This window comes from Papaver somniferum, chromosome 4 (assembly GCF_003573695.1).
Source record: "Papaver somniferum cultivar HN1 chromosome 4, ASM357369v1, whole genome shotgun sequence".
Taxonomy (NCBI): Eukaryota; Viridiplantae; Streptophyta; class Magnoliopsida; order Ranunculales; family Papaveraceae; genus Papaver; species Papaver somniferum.
This window is the reverse complement of record NC_039361.1, coordinates 55,384,759-55,404,550: the sequence shown is the minus strand read 5'-3', so window position 1 is coordinate 55,404,550 and position 19,792 is coordinate 55,384,759. Positions and strand designations below refer to the sequence as shown.

The window sequence follows — 19,792 nt, the reverse complement described above, 5'->3', positions numbered from 1 at the left end:
TAGTCAAATAATGTTAGGATACCGAGAATACCCTTCATAAGAATATAAAAAAACAAACCTAAACCCTTGTTCAATTTTCTGTTGTCTCAAACAGGCGCTGAAGAAAAAACTGGGGGTGGAGATTCTGAGGAATTGCAGACGTTGGTGAAGACTAATATTAATTCATCAGGTTTGAAATTTTATCTCAATTGAAACTATTTTCCTTTTGGTTAATTTTAGGGACTCAAAAAGCCGCTTTTGCTAAAAGGGATTGTTCTTGAGTTGAGGATCACTATTAATAAGACTTAACTACATAAATTCATTCGTAGCTGTTGTTACTGTTTCCAAAGAATCTACATCCGTTTGCACAAAGTGGTTGTGCTGCCTCTGGTTGTGTACTGTAACTAAAACCCATTTTTTCTAGCTTTTTTCTGAAGTGTTCCTGTCGTTCTTGTTTCTTGTATCGTCTTTTCTTCCTTTTTGGCCGATAAATTGACGTACATTGGCTGTGTACTGACTCTGCAATGTAGTAAGTCATATTATAGTAGCTACACTTCCAATGTTTCACCACTCCCTAGGTTGAGTTTAAGCTTTATGATACTATGATGGTTCCAATATTGGGTGTCTGAAGTTCTAGTTTCAGAGATTCAGTTGAGTTCAGTTAGTCTTATAATTTACTGTGTTTGTCCTCTGCGTTTCCCTAAGATCCTGTATGGCAGTATTTGGGTCTGATTGAATTGCAGTGCTTCATACAGGTTTGAATCCTTGGAACACCATTCAGTATTGAAGTAGAATTTCCTAAAATGGGTTCTTGGTTCTTACCCAAAAACTCATTTTTCCAACACATCCAGGAATTTGTGCAGAATTCCCGGGAAAAATGAAGTAAGAATGCATTCGACTATGAATGTGTTTGCTGATGATCATCTAACCGTAACAACTCAATGAAAGAAGAAAAATGGTTAGATGGACATGCACATAATCATAGATGCAAAATGAAACTTGACACAGATTTTTCTTAAGTTTTCATCTTGAAAGAGTTGTGAGTTACAGAAAGTGAATGTGAATAGGTTAGCTTTTCATAAATGCTAAACGAAACTTGACACAGATTTTTCTTAAGTTTTCATCTTGAAAGAGTTGTATTTCTGTTTGAGTTAGGAGTAGGTTAGCTTTTAATAAATTCTTACCAGAATAATGAATAATGGACCTAGTAATGATGATCTTCATTGTGGTCAGATTCGAGTCCTTGTTGACATCTGCCTTTTTCCCTTTCTTATTCAAAATTATCACTGCTACATCCTTTTCTTCTTCTGTTGATTGTGGCTCTGGGTGTTGCGAAAGTTTGTGCCAACATGCATATTATCAAACATACAAATACTGTTGAAACATTTGGAGTTTCAGCATGCTCGGAAAAAAAAAAAGAACAACAAAAAAAAATGTATACGAAATATTTGTAATCTTTTCAACAATTGTAGGGGTGAGAATGTTGGTGTCTGACATATCGACCTCAAAATGGCACACCCTGGTACTGGGTGTTGGACATGGCTCGAGGTACCTGATCCTAATTTAGATAAGTGCTTGTAGCTTGTGGAAAGTTCTCACTGAAAGGTGTTCCTTTGCATCCCCATGTGCAATAAAATTTAAAGAGGACCCACTCCATTTGTGAAATGGAGTGCATGCCTATTTGATTCGTAATAAATAGTTTTGTGTTGATCGTGTTCTTATAGTATGCATTACCTCTTTAGATTCGATGCTGTGTGATAAAATGCATTTTTGAAATTTGACCCTAAAGTCAGGTGTGGGGAAACTAAATTATGAGAAGTGTTACAAGTTTTGTATCTATAGCGTGAATTTAATAAGCATATTCATGGCACTATACATAGGGTTTATAGAATGTAGTAAGTACTGAACTTAGATTTCCGATTTCTCCAGGAATGGTTCCAGAAAGTTGATTTATATAAAGCTGTAATCTGTATAGGTTGCTTATATTACTGATAGAAGTAAGGACTGAACCGGTTATACTGTTTGCGGATTATCCATTATCTTAACTCAGTAAGAGACCTTAGCATTCTAGTTTGTTGAGGAATTGGACCAGAAGGTTGATTTTGGTGAAGAATATAACATTTAAGTTGCTCAAAAAACATGTACAAGTAGGAATTGGACCAGAGAATTTATTTGCCGAATAATTCCAAATTAGTAAGAGACTGTTGTCTTCCGGGAATGATTTTCTTCAATTTGCATGAAGAAACCGGAATCAGATCAATTGGAAGTCAGGTTTTTCTATCTCTGTTTTTCTAGTTTTTGATTTAAATCTCACATGTCATGTACAACTTCTGTATACGTGTTCTCATGCTTATGAGCGATCCTATAAGCATTTTCTTCTTCTATAAAGGAAAACTGTAGAACTGTCAATCAAAATTAGGAGAAACTAGATGAAAAAGAAGAACTCGTATAATCATACACGAATAACGTTTAATTTGATTTTGAAGCCTTCAGGCTATCTGGTGGTGACACTGGAAGATAAACCCTCTCAAGTAGAGACGGTTAATTTGATTTTGAAGCCTAGTAGATGGATTTTAGAGATGTTGAAGACATTGTATGATTTTCTAATTTTGATTGTTGATTGAACACATTTTGATCTGTTTTCTGTAATCCTATCATGGTGATATTAGTAGGTGAACATTAATGTTTGTCTATAAATTAGTCTTATTCATCTTTTTGCTGAGCCTAATAACTTATTCTGTTAGTTGCTGCGTTGTTGAGGATAGATTAGAACTTGTTTGTGTAAGTTGTACCTGATCTAACATCTAGTTTCCGTTGTCGCTAAGATTACCAAGCCTCTGATGGTTCTGTACTTTTTTAATTTGACTGTTTACCGTTTGGTGAAATTTTCATGGGAGCCTTATCAGTTGAATCATCTCATTTTGACAAAATGAGATTTTTTTTTTTGGTTTGGTTGCAAAAATATCGTTTTTGGTTTGTTGAAGCTAATGGGGTTTCCTAGAACATGATGTCTTGTATGCATTTGGTGTACGCTCTTAATCTTCGTATTATTAACCTTGCAATTTCAGCTGTGTGCATTATTAACCTTCTAAGATGAGTATAAAACACCTAAAAGATTTTAGATTATATCATCATAATGTTTTTTGATCTTTGTATCAGGTCATTTTTGGTTTGCAACCTAAAGAAAAGTAAGTTATGACCCGTCGACCATCTAATCGCCGCCATAGGCCTTTAGGCTTCTCCTCATTTGCCCGTAATGTTGATTTGATGGCTTGCAAATCCACCAAATTGAAGCAGCTCAGCTCTTCTAAGTCAGACGAGAAAGCTCCCGTCAAATCCCAAGGTATTGCAACACTTTCTCCCTTTGTTTGTATTTTCTTGTTACCGTCTCGGCCACTGGGATATTGCTATCATCTGCCAAAAGATTTAGACTCCAATACCATTTGAGAATGTTCTATGTTTCTTCAATTATCTTAGACATTCAGTAAGGTAATCTTTTTATCAAAATGTTACTTTTTAGGCGACGAGATTGAAAAGCGTTGTATGAAAGGAAAGGGTGTGCTCTCTGAATCTTCCAGTGAAGAAGAAAGTGATAGTGAAGTAGAAAATGACAGTGAAGAAGAAAATGATGGGGTAATCAAAGTTCGAGTGGTAATTTTAGATTTTTAATTTTAATCTTCTCTTTTCTTACAAATCTGTTTACCTGGACAGGGAATCGTCCAATTAGACTTTGACTTCTTCAGTCCAAAACCTGAAGACTTCCATGGAGTGAAGGTTTTGCTGCATACTTACCTGGATGACCACCAGTGGGACTTGAGTGGTTTTGTAGACTTGATTCTGGGACAAACCACAGTAGGTACCGTGGTCAAAATAGAAGATGAGGAGGATGAAAATGATGACTGCCTATACTCCATTGTCACTGCCCTAAACTTGGGTCGGTATAAGGCAAGCATTTTTTTTTTTCTGACTGCATTGCTGCTGCTGTTGCAAAGTAATATTTTACATGGTTTTTTACTGAGTTCTTGTTCTATTTCTTTCCCTGATACCAGGATACCAAACCCATCAAGGAGCTCAAGAATTTTTTGCTTCGATCATGTAAAGAAAAGGACATTGTAGGTGACTTGAGAATACTTTTGAATGAGGAAGCACAGGGTATAGGACTCTTGGTCATCAAGCATGTGAATAATATCCCTCCTGAGCTTTTGCCTCCCCTTTATAATATACTCTTCAATGAAGTGGCACAGGCGGCTAAACATGAGGTTAGATCAGAATATCGTTTGGGATCTACATGGATTTAAGATGGCTTCTTCTTCTTCTTCTTCTTCTTCTTCTTCTTCGTTCTAATGCATGCGCCACCCTAGATGCTAAGTCTTTGCTCCATTTTCTTTTGCAGCCAACTTATTTCAAATTTAAGGTTCATCTACTGATTACCCGAATTTACAAGGTATTTCTTTTCAACTCATTTACATGTATTTTCATTTGACGAATACTATGGATTTATTTGCTTAAACATTAGCTTTAAGTAACAGTTCTCTTCTTTTACCTTCTTTCCTTTCTTCTTTTGATGCAAAATTGTAGCTTAATAATGCCAACCAGCGGAAAGGTACATCAAAAAATGATAGTGACGAACCAATACTATATGTATGGCCTGAGGATGAAGTTTTTCACAAGGTATCAACCCGTTAATTTTGAAGTATTACAAACTGTAATTAGTTTTTTAGTTTATATATTCTATATTAACAACTTTCCATATTCATTGCAGCTAAGCTTATGGTCCTTCACCTTTCCTCTGCGATCTCGGCCAACTGACGAGGTAAGCATTTAATATTGTCAACATTTTCCTATCCCTTCCATTAAATTGTTTGATATCATGTCTGTGTATTTTTGTCAACAACGATTTCTTATATTTGCAGATGAAGAACTACAACCCCATGGGACTAGTCATGGCCCTTGAAGCAAAAAAAGTTCCGACTTTTCAGAAAGAGCTGCAATCTCTAATCAGCGAATCTTGAGGACATTAAAATCAATGGCGCGTAGCTACATGTTCGATTTATCCTCATTCTGCTTGCCTGGTTAGAAGTATGATTTGTCCTAGTTGTTTTCAGCTCCTTGGTCTTCTATGTTGGCCAATGGTGGTGAAAACAGATCCAGTTTTGTATGTCTATGAATTTGCTGACTATTGTCATGCTAAATAGTGAAATTTTCTGTATTCAAAATCTGGTAGCATGTAGTAAGAAGAGTTTAGATATGCTTGCAGAAGTGTTATTTCGATTTTTGGCTCGGCTCTCTACTTCGATATGTGTTTTACATGCAGTTGCCTAAGCTGTAATGCTGAACAATAATGGAAATACTAAAAATTGAACTTCATCATTCAAGGCAGTTTAAGTGGAATTAAGGGTAGTTTGAAGACTGGTTCATTCTTGGGGTGCTTTATTTTTCTGTGCCTACCAAAAATGGAGTTTTAAGCTGTGTGTGATCAGAGGTTCAGTTTTTCCAGTTTGGAACAGACAAGCAGGGACAAAAGAATTAAAATGAGGATACAAGACATACTAAACCAAATTTGTAGATATATATTAAAAGATAATCACCACCAACATAGACACTAACAGAACAATAACAAACACCTAGTTCCAACAGAAAATCAAAAGCATCCCAGAAACAGACTCAACTTCAAAGTTCAAAGATAGCTAGGCATAACAAACTAAAAACCCAGAAAATGAAATAAAAGTAGAATAAGAACAGAAGCAGCAAAAACAGATATCTCTAGTTAGAAAACCCAGAAAATGAAATAAAAGTAGAATAAGAACAGAAGCAGCAAAAACAGATATCTCTAGTTAGATCTTTTGCCATTGAGAGAAATGCGATCGATAATATTTGCAACCACATCCTTGGAGTCCCTGAGCAGTTTAATGCTTCGGTTCAACTTTTCACGTTTCGCTGCCACAGAAGGTGACTCTTCCAGCATCCTTTCAATACCGCCACAGCCACTAGGACCACCCATGAGTTCACTGGTAATGTCTTGCTCCATATCCTTGTTGACAAGATTCTGAACAGTAAAGAGCAAATGAAGGGCCAAACTGTCAACCAACCTCCTGAGAACAATCTTCCAGTGTGACATCAATCTCATCTTGATATCAAAGGCCTGCTGGACAATTTGAGTGTCCTTCAAGTGACCAAATTCAACATCACCTAACATTTCAAAGTGTAATTTCTTGGGTTTGGACCCATCAATCATGAAATCCTTGAATTGCTGCTGCTGCAACATCAGCCTAGTCCATGTTGAGATGTAGTCAGGACTGCAGCTATAGTCAGCCATTTTCTCCATCTCCACAATCTCCTTCACTCGTTCTATTGAATCGTTCCTTACCTTTGTCATCACATTATGTGCAGCCCATCTAGTAAGAGATTGAAGCTGAGGATAACTTTCAGATTTCATCACAAGTACGCGGACGAAGACATCTTCAACATAATTCCAAACCTTTTGTGCAAACTCAATTGGAGTTTCTGCTATCACCTCAACTCTTCTCTGTAAGATGGTGATAAAAGCTGTGCGAGGTAGGAAGTTAGGAAGCCCAATACCTTTTGTCTCCCCTAAAACCTTAACCTCCTCCATTAGAAAACTATCTCTATTGTTGTTCCATGGAGACTTGGACTCCAGCTCAGTAGCGTAACAATCTAGCATCTCAGACAACCAAGCTGTGCAATGCATGTTTCCATCATCTGGGAACTCATTGAATTCTCCAGTGATAAGGATCTTCCTTAGTGTCTCCTTGGCAGATCCAAGGACACGCATAAATGCGGTTACAGCATCAGCAATGCTGGAAAGGTTTCTTGGCATGTTATTGAGTTCTGCTGCATTCTGGTTAAGCTTTTCATTAAACTTTTTCACTATATCAGGCAAACAATTAGAAATACTGGTTGCCTGAATTTGCACCAGCTTTTGAGCCAAAACTGGCACACCAACAATAAATTTATCAATCTTTGACAGCCACGGGTGCGAACGAAACAATGTAGCCTCCTCGACCCTCGCCTGTTCATAAGTCTCATCACCAATACGATTCCTTACGCAAACGTAGCCAAGACCAATATTAACATCATCAGCAGTAACTTTCTCATAGATTTATCAACTTTGGTAACAACAGCCAAAGTCCTCTCACCAGACTTGTCAACTTTCTGAGACATTCTGATCGACTCACACGTAGGAAAATCAACAGTGGCAGATAAAACATTAAGAATAATGCTTTCTTTAGGTTTGATATACTCCATTATGATATTGTTAATCTGTTCATAGATGTCTTCTGGCTGACCATGAACAAGAACTCTAGTAATTCCAGGTAAATCAACCATTGTCAGATCTGGAACTCCTTTCTTGTTAACTACAAGAGTAAGAGGAGTATTTGAGACGCACTTACCATCTCCTGCAATCTCGTCAGTTGCAGAACAAATTGCTTCAGAAATGCTTGCTTCATCAGTAGGGATTTGCTTTCCATGATATTCCAAGTGAAGTTTTGGTTCAGGTGAAGAATGATTCTGGAGACGCATTATCAGAGGAACACGAGTGCAGATTCCATGGCCTCTAGGAAGACTAATACCAGCCAAGGATTCGAGTACACTTGATTTACCTGAAGACTGATCTCCAACTACAACAATCGTTGGAAGTTGTATTCCTTCATCCATGACTTTCAAATGACGGAGTTTGTCGGCAGCATCGAGCATGGGACGTATACGATCATTGAAGTTAGAGATTAAAGGTGTTAGAGTTCTGTTCGGATTCTTCTGGTTTGGTTTGACTGTTCATACCAGGAAATTTCATTTTGTTTTTTGAAATGAAGTTGACGCTGAACAGAGAGAGGGAGACAGACAGATAGGTAATGCAAAGTTGAGGATCTGCTGGGGTTATTTATAAGGGAAGCTTGAATGGAGAATTTAAGTCTTTAGCACTATCTTTTATGCATCGAAAAATTGAATGAGGAAAATTTGAAACGCTCGGGAATGGACTGCTTCGTGCATGCATGTACTGGGGAATCTGTAAGGGAAGCTTGAATGGAGAGTCTTGTCACTATCTTCTATGCACAGGGAATATGATAGCACACTATTCGAAAAATAATAATGAAGGAATAAAGCTCTAGAATGAACCGCTTCACGCATGCATCCGTATAAATGCATTTAGTTTGTTTTTTTTCAAATACAATCCTAAATTTAGGTGTTTGTTGCAGGAGATATGGGATTTGGAGAATTTCGGGATAGGTGGATTTGGGACCGTAACCAAGTGGTGTAACATTAAGCCATGTTAAAGTATTTACAACCAAAAAATGTCAGTACAAATCATGCGCCAAAAATAATGGGCACAATGTAATCACGCCCTTCTTAGTTTCTTTACATACGTAAAACTGGAACACGTCTAGGTCGAAATTCACGCTGTGGCTGGCTTTGTTGAAACTTCATCCATTTCACTTTGCCTGAAATACGGCGCCTCTTTGGTATATGAACATCATTTTGATCAGCACTTCCATTTGGTGTAGGGACTGTCATCGTCAATCTATCATTATGATGAGTAGTACTTGTTTCACTACCATTTGCTCCCTCCACCGTAGTCGTAGTAGACGACTCGGACATCTTGGAAGAACTAGTCATTAGTGATCTCTTTCTCTTTCTAGGATAAACCAACAAGGTCTTCTCAGCAGTTGGATGTTCCACAACTGCACTTTGATGCTTCTCCTCCACTGATTCTTTAAGTGGAGTGTTCATTTCTGGCATTTGTTTCTGCAATGGCTTAACAGCCATTGTTTCATTATTTTCATCCAAGCTAAATACATCATCATCCTCTGGTGGGGATACTAGTACCATATCAGAACAAGGCTCTTCCTCCTTAACACTATCCTTCCACTTTTTCCGCAACCGTCTTCTTTTCTTTTGTTGTTGAGAAGAACAAGACTCTTCCTTATTATGATCACGGGTTGAACTAAGGCGGGTTGAACCAGGGTTAGGGTTTTGAACCACCTCATCTTGTTCTGCGAGGTGATAGGTTGAAGTAGTAGATACGAAACTTATCTCACCAGAATTAACGAGTTCTTTTAGATGATGATTGAGAAACTTAGAAGCTGCCCATGGTAGTCCTTCAAAATTTGTGTTGATGTAATTTGACATTGATTTTTCGTTTGTATGTTTTCCTTTCCCTCTCAGATTCCTTATTGCTTCCAGTATCATCTGAACAACAAACAAACAAACAAAGAAAAAGTTAATTAGAAAAATCCAATTATTTTTTAACAGAGCAGTAAACAATTCCAATGGAACAGTAAAAAAAAATGTGGCTATAAAACTTGTATTAAATGAAGAATTAGGGACGTACCACTGCGTAAGGAGGATGAGTAGGGATAATGAGATTAGCCGTGAACATAGAAGGAAGATGATCTTCAATCAGCATTTTGAGTTTCTCTGTTCGTGTTGAAGATTTAGTTCTAGTAATAAGTTCAGATGAAGAATTAGGAGGAGAAAGAGATGAAGAATGGATAGAGAGGAGCATTTTGATGATGTCTTCTTTCATCTGTTTTCTCTGAGCATCCATCGCCGTTCTTCTATGTTTAGGGTTCTTTTTGTTGTTTTTTTTACTGCGACTCAAGAAATACAAATATAGGATATCTTTTCTTCTTATATACGAAATATACGACTAAGAAAAACAAACCAATTAGAACTAGGTAAAGGAAATCGTAAGGAGTAATTGACTGGTCAAATAGAGATATTCCGGCTTGTTATACGCCCTGTATCGTATTCCGTTTTGACTCCGGCCAAAGTTAAACACTCTGGTCACTGTTTGAATAATTCATGAGCTCGAGCACCAATGTCAGCCTCCGCAAGAACGTTGTTCTCTGGATTCTTGATGAGCTAAGGAATGAATTTGAGTACTAAGAGTTTCTATTCATGAAATAAAGTGATGATAAAATAAAAATATATCAGAAGGAATTACCGTGGGATATCAGTAGTACCATTATGGTAACAATGATCCCATCTTCAGAGGTAAAAGAATAAAAGATTTTTGCAATAGGAAAAACAGCTGAATAACGGAAAAATTAAATGATGGCTAGTTTTAGATTACAAAAGGAAGAAAAAAAAAACAAACAGAAAAGGAAACTGATTTACTCACTCCAGGCCCATGTCAACAAAGGGAACAATTTCTTAATGCATTGTTTTTACCTAGGGAGATAAATGAGTTTCATTATTGTAGCTTAAGAAGCTAATCTGAGGTCTATTGCATATTTAATCAGCTTACTTCCCTTTTAATGTCTTTGGGATGATCATAGCTGCACTTCAAACATGTTGTGTTATTTCTGAAGTTCACGAAATCGCATCTGTAGGGAGGAAGAAATATACATTTAGTATTGGTAGCCCATGAATATATGGGGGGAAAGAAGTGTCTAATTTTAGTAAAGGGATGTAAGATATGAAATCAAATTTTGCTGCAAAGCTCTTAATGGGATTTTACAGTAACGGTTCTCAGCTTCTTATAATGAGAGAATTAGATAACAACACTACAAGAGTTGGATCACTGACTTGCAAAGTATGTCATCAAATTCCTGCGACAGTACAAGTACAATAACAGCACAAGGCTAGACAATGAGTGCCATGCTCAGCAGATGTACATGTGGCAGAACAAAATATGTCCCGCTACAGTTATCCGTGTAGATCAATTTAGGTGCATGACTAATTGATACCTTAGCACCACAACCTCGGTTGCAGCAAAATCAAACTGCATACAAATTCGGAAAGAATATCATAGGAAGGAAGAAACTTACGAGGGACACTCCCGCTCCCCTAGTTGAAGCTCTCTTTTGGGTCGTAGGTGATGTGATTTGTAGATAGTGGTAAAAAGTGATTTCATTCTCGAACTTGTGAAGGATAACTTTAGACTTAAATTCAAAACTAAATAGAAAACTCGCTAATAATTATAACAAACACCGACAAAGTTGGTATCAATATTAAAAGAACACTGAGGCTAAGATTCCACTATTTTCCAAGTTCAAAGTAATTTGGTCCAAATATTTATATTCATGCAATTTTCTCGTTTAATTTGATTCTAAAATATTGCAACTAATAGATTTTCAAAAGTAATAATTGTAAATACCAAGTATGAAGCATCAAGAGTCTATAAACTAAGCATACTCCATCAAAATAGATCACAATCACTCAAATAAAAATCATATTCAATAATAGTTCAAGGCAAATAATCATAATAATAATTGCAATAAATTAAATAAAATAGATCGTACCGCTTTTTGTTGGAAAAATAGCTTCCTCTATCGCCTCAGCAATGGGGTTTAGCTCCTCATATTAATCATGATCTCAAAATAATTGTTTATGGCCCAAAAGATGATTAAAGAGATAAAAAGTGATAATACAGACGATTCGCAACAGTTTGTTGGTGTTGCAGAATCACTGTTACAGGGAGAAATAGTAGCTAAAGACCTAATGCAACCGCTGTGATGAACGACACATATGTACTGCTGTGAAACAACGATAGTTTGCTGCGACAGTTGCTTGTGCGTCAATGTTCTTCGTGTTCTTGGTGCAGCAGCAGCAGAAAACAATTTTCAACTCGTGATTTCGGCTCTCTATTCTCCTCTAAACTTCTCCTAAGGTTGCCTACCCCTTATATGACTTATCCCCTCTCCTTTTATAGGCCACGGCTCGATTAAATCTCCCCCAAAATCTTGGTTTATCTCCACAGCAAGTTTCAGAGTTTTTTTCCTGCCAAACTCTCTTCACGCGTATTTGACCTCTCCCAATACTTCAAAACGTTTTATTAGATAACTACGAATGTTGGGGAAGCTTTTCTAGCCTTTAATCTCCCTGAATTGTCGAAAAATACTCCAACAGCAACCCGTGACCACAACACCTCTGTCTCCTTCTCCCGGTCGATCTAACCCAATTCATTCGATCTAATCACATATACCGACCCTGTTATGCTCTAGGAAGTCCAGCCCAACAAAAATCCGAGATTGAATCTCCTTAAATCTTCCCAAGAATGCGAACCCTAATCTGCATGCATGTTGGTTTGTTTTACCGCCAAATTTGAAATTTGAATTTGTGAAGAAAGGGGGGCGCCCCCTATCCAGAGTAGGGGTGCCTTTAGCAGCTGCCTTAAGGGGTGTCCTGGGGGTGCCCCTTATCCAAACCGAGGGTCCGAATAACAAGTGTCCTCCGGGTGCTTTCCGACAACTTTTCGAGCCAATTTTTTCCAAAAATGTTTACTGTCCAAAAATACCTACAAATAAATAAAACACCATAATAAGTACAAAAATGAGCCCTAACAATATATAGAATCGAGACAAATCAGACACAAAAATGTGTCTATCAAATACCCCCAAACCTATTATTTGCTAGTCCTCGAGCAAAAATAAAATAGAAATAAAATCCTAACTCACTGTCGCAGGCATCGTCGATTGCATTTAGCGTATGCAATAAGCCTTTAAACCCCTAGGTGTCTCTAGTGGCGGAGTGTTATCTCCGGAGGGCTTACCAGAGGTATACCCACAAAACCTTTATACTCCAGACCCTATCTATCTACACAGAACCTTGGAAGGCACTAAAGAATCTCCTTGGTTGGCATACTTATTGACTACAGGAGGAAGTACCCTGATGCGAAATTCCAGTTGATGTACACGAGTTCGCACTCAAGCATACTAAAATTCATATAAAGTGACAGAGCTCTACTCAGATAGTCGCATCCAAACTCAGAATCAAACAAATCACATGGATAGATTAAGAAGATGGATATAGAAAAACATAGATGGTTTTGATGTTGACTAAGGTGAACGGTGTTTCTCATATCTGTCTGAAGGCCACTTCCATAATGAACCTATCCTAATGGATTGAGATACCGGTCTGACTAATATCAACACACTGGCATATACAAGGGTACCAGTGGTCGATAATCCTAACTCTAGGTAAACACAACTGGCATATACAAGGGTTCCAGTGGTCGACTTTATTGAATTTATTCCAGTTGGTCTGATGGTCTGGTCTCAATTTCTCTTTTTTTTTTGGCTATCTCAATCACTCTATTGCACCCTAACAATGGTAACAACTTGAATCGTGAGCCCCACCTAATCACTTAGAGAAACATATTTTAAAAATAAAAAAAATAAAAATAGAAGTGAAAAGGACTCAATGAGATATGGCGAAACTACCATGTTATTTCTAACACCTGAGCTTTGTGCTTTTATGAATAGACTCTTTAGATGTTTCCATCTAATCAGATTGGTCCCTCAACTCCTACAACCAAAATGCTTCCATCCACTTAGATTGGGTAGTGCCATCCTTAATAAGGATACATTTCTAGGCTCCGGAGTTTATTTATTGCAACGAAAAGGTAACAAAAAGTTCTACACCACCCCCAAACTTAAATCTAACATTGTCCTCAATGTTTATAATTAAAGAAAAATACCAAAAATATAAGTAACATGAGGAAATAGTAAAGAGAGAAGTCGGAAAGATAGTACCTGGGTGAAGTGTAACAAAAAACCTACAAAAATAATATACAACATAAAAAATCGCCTCGATGGTCAATCAAGGTAAACAGGGTCCTCCAGAGGGACCTCCTCAACATCACCTGTAGGAAAAGGCTCTAAAACGGGCTTCAGTCGCTGACCGTTAACCTTCGAAGAGATACTACCATCTGGTGTCTCAATCTCAACAGCGCCATGAGAAAAAAACAGTACGTACCACAAAAGGACCGGTCCATCGAGAGCGCAACTTCCCGGGGAATAGATGCAACCGAGTGTCATATAGAAGAACTTTTTGACCTGGAGAAAAATATTCCTATCATGCACAAGTTTCATTGTGTTCTTATACTCCTTAGCACTATCGTATGCATCTCTACGAATCTCGTCCAACTCATTGAGCTGGAGCTTTCTTTGAGATCCTGCCTTGTCAAGTGAAAAGTCTAAGTTCTTAATAGCCCAATAGGCTCGATGCTCTAACTCAACAGGCAGGTGACATGCCTTGCCAAATACTAAACGATAAGGTGACATTCCAATGGGTGTCTTAAACGCAGTACGGTAATCCCATAAGGCATCAGTAAGCCTCGACGACCAGTCTTTCCTATTTGGATTAACTGTTTTCTCTAGAATACGTTTAATTTTCCTATTGGAAACCTCTACCTGACCACTAGTCTGAGGGTGATACGGGGTTGCTATTTTATGGGTAATACCGTATTGTTTCATTGAAAGAGCAAACGGTCTATTAAAAAAGTGTGAACCTCCATCACTAATTATAGCTCGAGGCGTACCAAAACGTGTAAGTATATTCTCTTTCAAAAACTGGACTACGACCCTGTGGTCATTTGTTTTACATGGAACCGCCTCAACCCACTTAGACACATAGTCTACAGCGACAAGTATGTAAAGATAACCAAACGAAATAGGAAATGGACCCATAAAATCAATGCCCCACACATCAAAGACCTCAATCACTAAAATAGGGTTCAAAGGAATCATATTTCTACGGGAAATGGTTCCTAACTTCTGGCAATGCTCACAAGAAACACAATGACTATGGGAATCTTTAAACAACGAAGGCCAGTAAAATCCACACTGCAAAATTTAGCAGTAGTCTTCTTAGCACTAAAATGACCCCCACATGCATGTTCATGACAAAAGGATATAATACTAGACTGGTCACTCTCAGATACACATCTCCTAATAATCTGGTCTGGACAATACTTAAACAGATAAGGATCGTCCCAAAAGAAATGCTTAACCTCGGCTAAAAACCTAGAACGATCTTGCTTACCCCAATGTTGAGGCATTCGACCAGTAACAAGATAATTCACTATATTTGCATACCAAGGTGATTGGGAAACAGAGAACAATTGTTCATCAGGAAAACTATCCCTTATAGGAAGGGAATTATTAGGGGAACTAACAACTAGCCTAGACAAGTGGTCTGCTACCACATTCTCTGCACCCTTTTTGTCTCTAATGTCTGGACAAAATTCTTGTAACAAAAGGATCCATCTAATCAATCTAGGTTTGGTATCCTTCTTAGACAAAAGGTATTTCAAAGCAGCATGATCAGTATAGATTACGATCTTAGAACCTAATAAATAGGATCTAAACTTATCCAAGGCAAACACGATGGCTAGCAATTCCTTCTCGGTAGTTGTATAGTTCATTTGGGCATCATTCAGAGTTTTGCTAGCATAGTAAATCACATGGAGTAATTTGTTTTCTCGCTGACCTAGCACAACGCCTATAGCATAATCTGAAGCATCACACATAATTTCAAAGGGTAGGTTCCAGTTAGGTGCCTGGACTATCGGGGCAGTAGTGAGTAAAGTTTAAGCTTATCAAAAGCCTTTAAGCAAGCATCATCAAAGACAAACTTAACATCTTTTGCAAGCAAATTGCAAAGAGGTCTAGAAATCAAGCTAAATCCTTAATGAATCGACGGTAAAAACCTGCATGCCCTAAGAATGACCTAATATCTTTTACGGTTTTTGGGACCTGTAGAGTCTTAATAAGGTCAATTTTGGCTTTGTCTACCTCTATACCCTTTGAAGAAACGATGTGCCCTAAGACAATTCCTGATTCAACCATGAAATGGCATTTTTCCCAATTAAGCACTAAATTTTTCCTTACACCTAGTCAACACTAATGTCAAATGATGCAAGCACTCATCAAAAGATGAACCAAATACTGAAAAATCATCCATAAAGACCTCTAAAAACCGTTCTACCATATCAGAAAATATGCTCATCATACAACGCTGAAAAGTCGCAGGGGCATTACATAACCCGAAAGGCATGCGTCTATACGCAAAGGTACCAAAGGGACAGGTAAAAGTGGTTTTCTCTTGGTCTTCTGGGGAAATAACGATCTGATTATAACCGGAGTAGCCATCTAAGAAGCAATAGTGACTATGTCCAGCTAATCGCTCTAGCATCTGGTCGATGAAGGGAAGGGGAAAGTGTCCTTCCTTGTGACCTTGTTCAATTTCCTATAGCAATACACACGCCATCCCGTGGTCACTCGGGTTGGGATTAATTCATTATTATCATTCTGGACTACAGTGATACCTGATTTCTTGGGGACAACCTGAACAGGGCTGACCCACTTACTGTCTGAAATTGGGTAAATAATACCCGCATCTAACAACTTAAGCACCTCTTTTAACTACCTCTTTCATGTTAGGGTTCAGTCGACGTTGCATCTCCCTAGAAGGTTTGGAGTCTTCCTCTAAATGAATTGATGCATACACACAATAGGACTTATACCCTTAATGTTTATAGTCCACCCTAAAGCTTCCTTATTGTCTTGAAGTACTTTACTAGCCTACTTTCCTGATCACTATCCAAATCGGAAGCTACAATCACAGGTAAAGTCTCAGATGGGCCTAAAACACACATAGAGTATCGGGTAGTGGTTTAAGGTCCAACTTTGGGGTCTCTTCTAAAGAAGGAATTAGGGTAGTCTCAGAAACTGGTAACGGTTCGAACCTAGATTTCCATCTATCAGTGTCTAACACAGGGGTAGAATCTAATAGAGCATTCACTTGTTCAATAGTTCTATCGTCATCAAAATCTAAACCAAAATGGGATAGAAAACTTTCTAATGGTTCTTCAAATTAAATGTTTGGTAATGACTTCTGAACTAAGGCTTCTATCATGTTCACCTCTTCAACACATGTGTCATCTAGCTCATAAGGTATCTTACTGACATTAAAAATGTTAATCTCTATAGTCATATTACCAAAAGATAAATTCATCACACCATTTCGAAAGTTAATGATCGCATTCGACATAGCTAAAAACGAGAGACCTAAAATCACAGGTATCTGGTTCTCTGGGTCAGGGACAGGTTGAGTATCTAGGACCACGAAATCCACTGGATAGATAAACTTTTCGACCTCAATAAGGACATCCTCAATAACACCTAAAGGAATTTTAACAGACCTATCAGCTAACTGTAGTGTTATTTGAGTAGGTTTCATTTCACCAAGTCCTAGCTGTAATTACACATGGTACGGAAGTAGGTTCACACTGGCTCATAAGTCAAGTAAAGCTTTTTCTACCCGGTGTTTACCTGTTGTACAAGCAATGGTAGGGGAACCTGGGTCTTTGTACTTTGGAGTTGTAGTGTTTTGAATAATTGAACTTATGTGACTAGATAAAAAGGCTTTCTTATGGACGCTAAGTTTTCGCTTTCGCGTACACATATCCTTAAGGAACTTGGAATAAGCAGGAATTTGCCTAATTGCATCTAATAAAGGAAGGTTTATGGTAACTTGCTTAAAAACCTCCAATATGTCATTAAAGTTCGATTCGTTCTTTGTTGGTACTAATAGCTGAGGAAATGGGGCTCTAGACACAGAATCAGACCTCTCAGGAACTGAGTTGGCATCATCAGAAATTTTATCAGTTTCCTTAGCTAGTGGTCCTGAGGGGTGAACTACAGTATGTTCACTATCGGGCATGGTTACCAGATTGTCTACTATTCTACCACTCATAAGGGTTCTAATAACATTCAATTGATTCGATGGTTTTGTACCTACTTCATGAACTCCTCTAGTATTGGGATTAGTCTGACTTGGGAACCTACCATTATCTCTCTCACTTAAGGTCTTAGCTATTTGGCCGACTTGAAGTTCTAACTTAGCAAGGCTCTGAGCATTAGTTTGAAAATTCTTCTTGGTTTCCTGTTGAAAACTAACATGGCTCTATGCTAACATTTCCTGAGTTTTTGCTAACATCTTAATAGATTCCTCTAAGCTGGTCGTTTTATTTTCTGGGCCTGATGTATTCCTAGTGTAGCCAAAACCTGGGGGAGCATTAGAATTATTAGACTGACCCTGAATCTGGCCCTTAGACCATGAAAAGTTCGGATGGTTTCTCCAACCAGGATTATAGGTTTCTGAATATGGGTCAAACTTCTGAGATTATCCAACCTAGTGTTATTATATAAAGCATTGGCTTGCTCTTCATTGTTCTGGCCTTCCCAAGCATTGGCTTGATACCCAAGGCCTCACCGGTATTACAAGGCGGCGCAGTCACGCATTCAACTTACAGAAACCGTCAAGAACTTCGAAGTATGCTTGAAAGAGTAACCAATATTTTTCGAATGACTTTCCTGTTAAGCTCGTTACCCTATCGGTTTCGTTCTAGTCAAAATTTTAGGCTTAGGTTCGCGTAGGTTACGTGTTCCTAAAGCGGGAAAGAAGAGAACAGTGATGAAATCCGAACCCTTATCTTGTATGGCCGGGCCTTGCCCTTTACTAGAAAAATAAATGTCCGTATTCAGTCCTCAACATATATGCATACGAAGGAGTCCAGTAACTCGCTGACAGGGGATTCGCGAGTGTTTAGAATCTTACCTCTCGTTCCAGACGGGGGATGAATCGGTTGTAGTCGACTCGGGCCACTGACTCCGATGTCAAGTGTACGAACCCAAGGTGCAGAGACAATATCGTAATTGTCCTCCTTCTCTGCAAACAATTTATATTTAAAGTACCCTTCCGTAGGGTAATAAAAAAAATAATGTCCCAAAGTCCAAAAGTCCAAAAAGAAAAGAAAAATTACAAAAATAATAAACCCCAATACAGTTTTTTTTTTTTAAAAGAAAATATTCAAACCCTAAACTAAAATTGTCTAAAATAAAATTGTCTTCTTTTCTGTTCTTTTTGCTTTAATCTTTAGCTCCAAGTCTTTATGAAATCACCAAACTCTTTGGCTCAATTTTCTTTATGATCCAGAACCTATAGACACAAGATAAATACCCAAAAACATAAAAAAGAACAAAAATAATAACAAAAAAATAAAAAAAATAAAAAATAAATAAATCTAAAACCCTAAAAACAAGTCTGTGTCGGCAGCGCCAAAAATTGATGTGATTTGTAGATAGTGGTAAAAAGTGATTTGAATCTCGAACTTGTGAAGGATAACTTTAGACTTAAATTCAAAACTAAATAGAAAACTCGCTAATAATTATAACAAACACCGACAAAGTTGGTATCAATATTAAAAGAACACTGGGGCTAAGATTCCACTATTTTCCAAGTTCAAAGTGATTTGGTCCAAATATTTATATTCATGCAATTTTCTCGTTTAATTTGATTCTAAAATATTGCAACTAATAAATTTTCAAAAGTAATAATTGTAAATACCAAGTATGAAGCATCAAGAGTCTTTAAACTAAGCATACTCCATCAAAATAGATCACAATCACTCAAATAAAAATCATATTCAATAATAGTTCAAGGAAAATAATTATAATAATAATTGCAATAAATTAAATAAAATAGATTGTACCGCTTTTTGTTGGAAGAATAGCTTCCTCTATCGCCTCAGCAATGGGGTTTAGCTCCTCATATTAATCATGATCTCAAAATAATTGTTTATGGATCAAAAGATGATTAAAAAGATGAAAAGTGATAATACAGACGATTCGCAACAGTTTGTTGGTGTTGCAGAATCACTGTTACAGGGAGAAATAGTAGCTAAAGACCTAATGCAACCGCTGTGATGAACGACACATAGGTACTGCTGTGAAACAACGATAGTTTGCTGCGACAGTTGCTTGTGCGTCAATGTTCTTCGTGTTCTTGGTGCAACAGCAGCAGAAAACAATTTTCAACTCGTGATTTCGGCTCTCTATTCTCCTCTAAACTTCTCCTAAGGTTGCGTACCCCCTATATGACTTATCCCCTCTCCTTTTATAGGCCATAGCTCGATTAAATCCCCCAAAATCTTGGTTTATCTCCACAGTAAGTTTCAGAGTTTTTTTTCTGCCAAACTTTCTTCACGCGTATTTGACCTCTCCCA

At 37.7% G+C, this 19,792-nt stretch overlaps 1 protein-coding gene and 1 pseudogene across 1 annotated transcript; one reads left to right on the top strand and one right to left on the bottom strand.

Moving 5' to 3' along the window:
- The first annotated feature begins 33 nt into the window (after positions 1 to 33).
- LOC113275557 (protein BCCIP homolog) lies at positions 34 to 5,354 on the top strand. Its single transcript, XM_026525090.1, has 9 exons — positions 34 to 169; positions 3,139 to 3,322; positions 3,500 to 3,612; positions 3,691 to 3,924; positions 4,029 to 4,238; positions 4,373 to 4,423; positions 4,558 to 4,650; positions 4,742 to 4,792; positions 4,893 to 5,354. The coding sequence occupies exons 2-9, from the start codon at positions 3,175 to 3,177 to the stop codon at positions 4,989 to 4,991; spliced, it is 999 nt and encodes a 332-aa protein (XP_026380875.1). The 5' UTR covers positions 34 to 169; positions 3,139 to 3,174; the 3' UTR covers positions 4,992 to 5,354.
- A 455-nt stretch (positions 5,355 to 5,809) lies between these two features.
- On the bottom strand, positions 5,810 to 9,544 carry LOC113272550 (annotated as a pseudogene).
- Between the last annotated feature and the right edge of the window lie 10,248 nt (positions 9,545 to 19,792).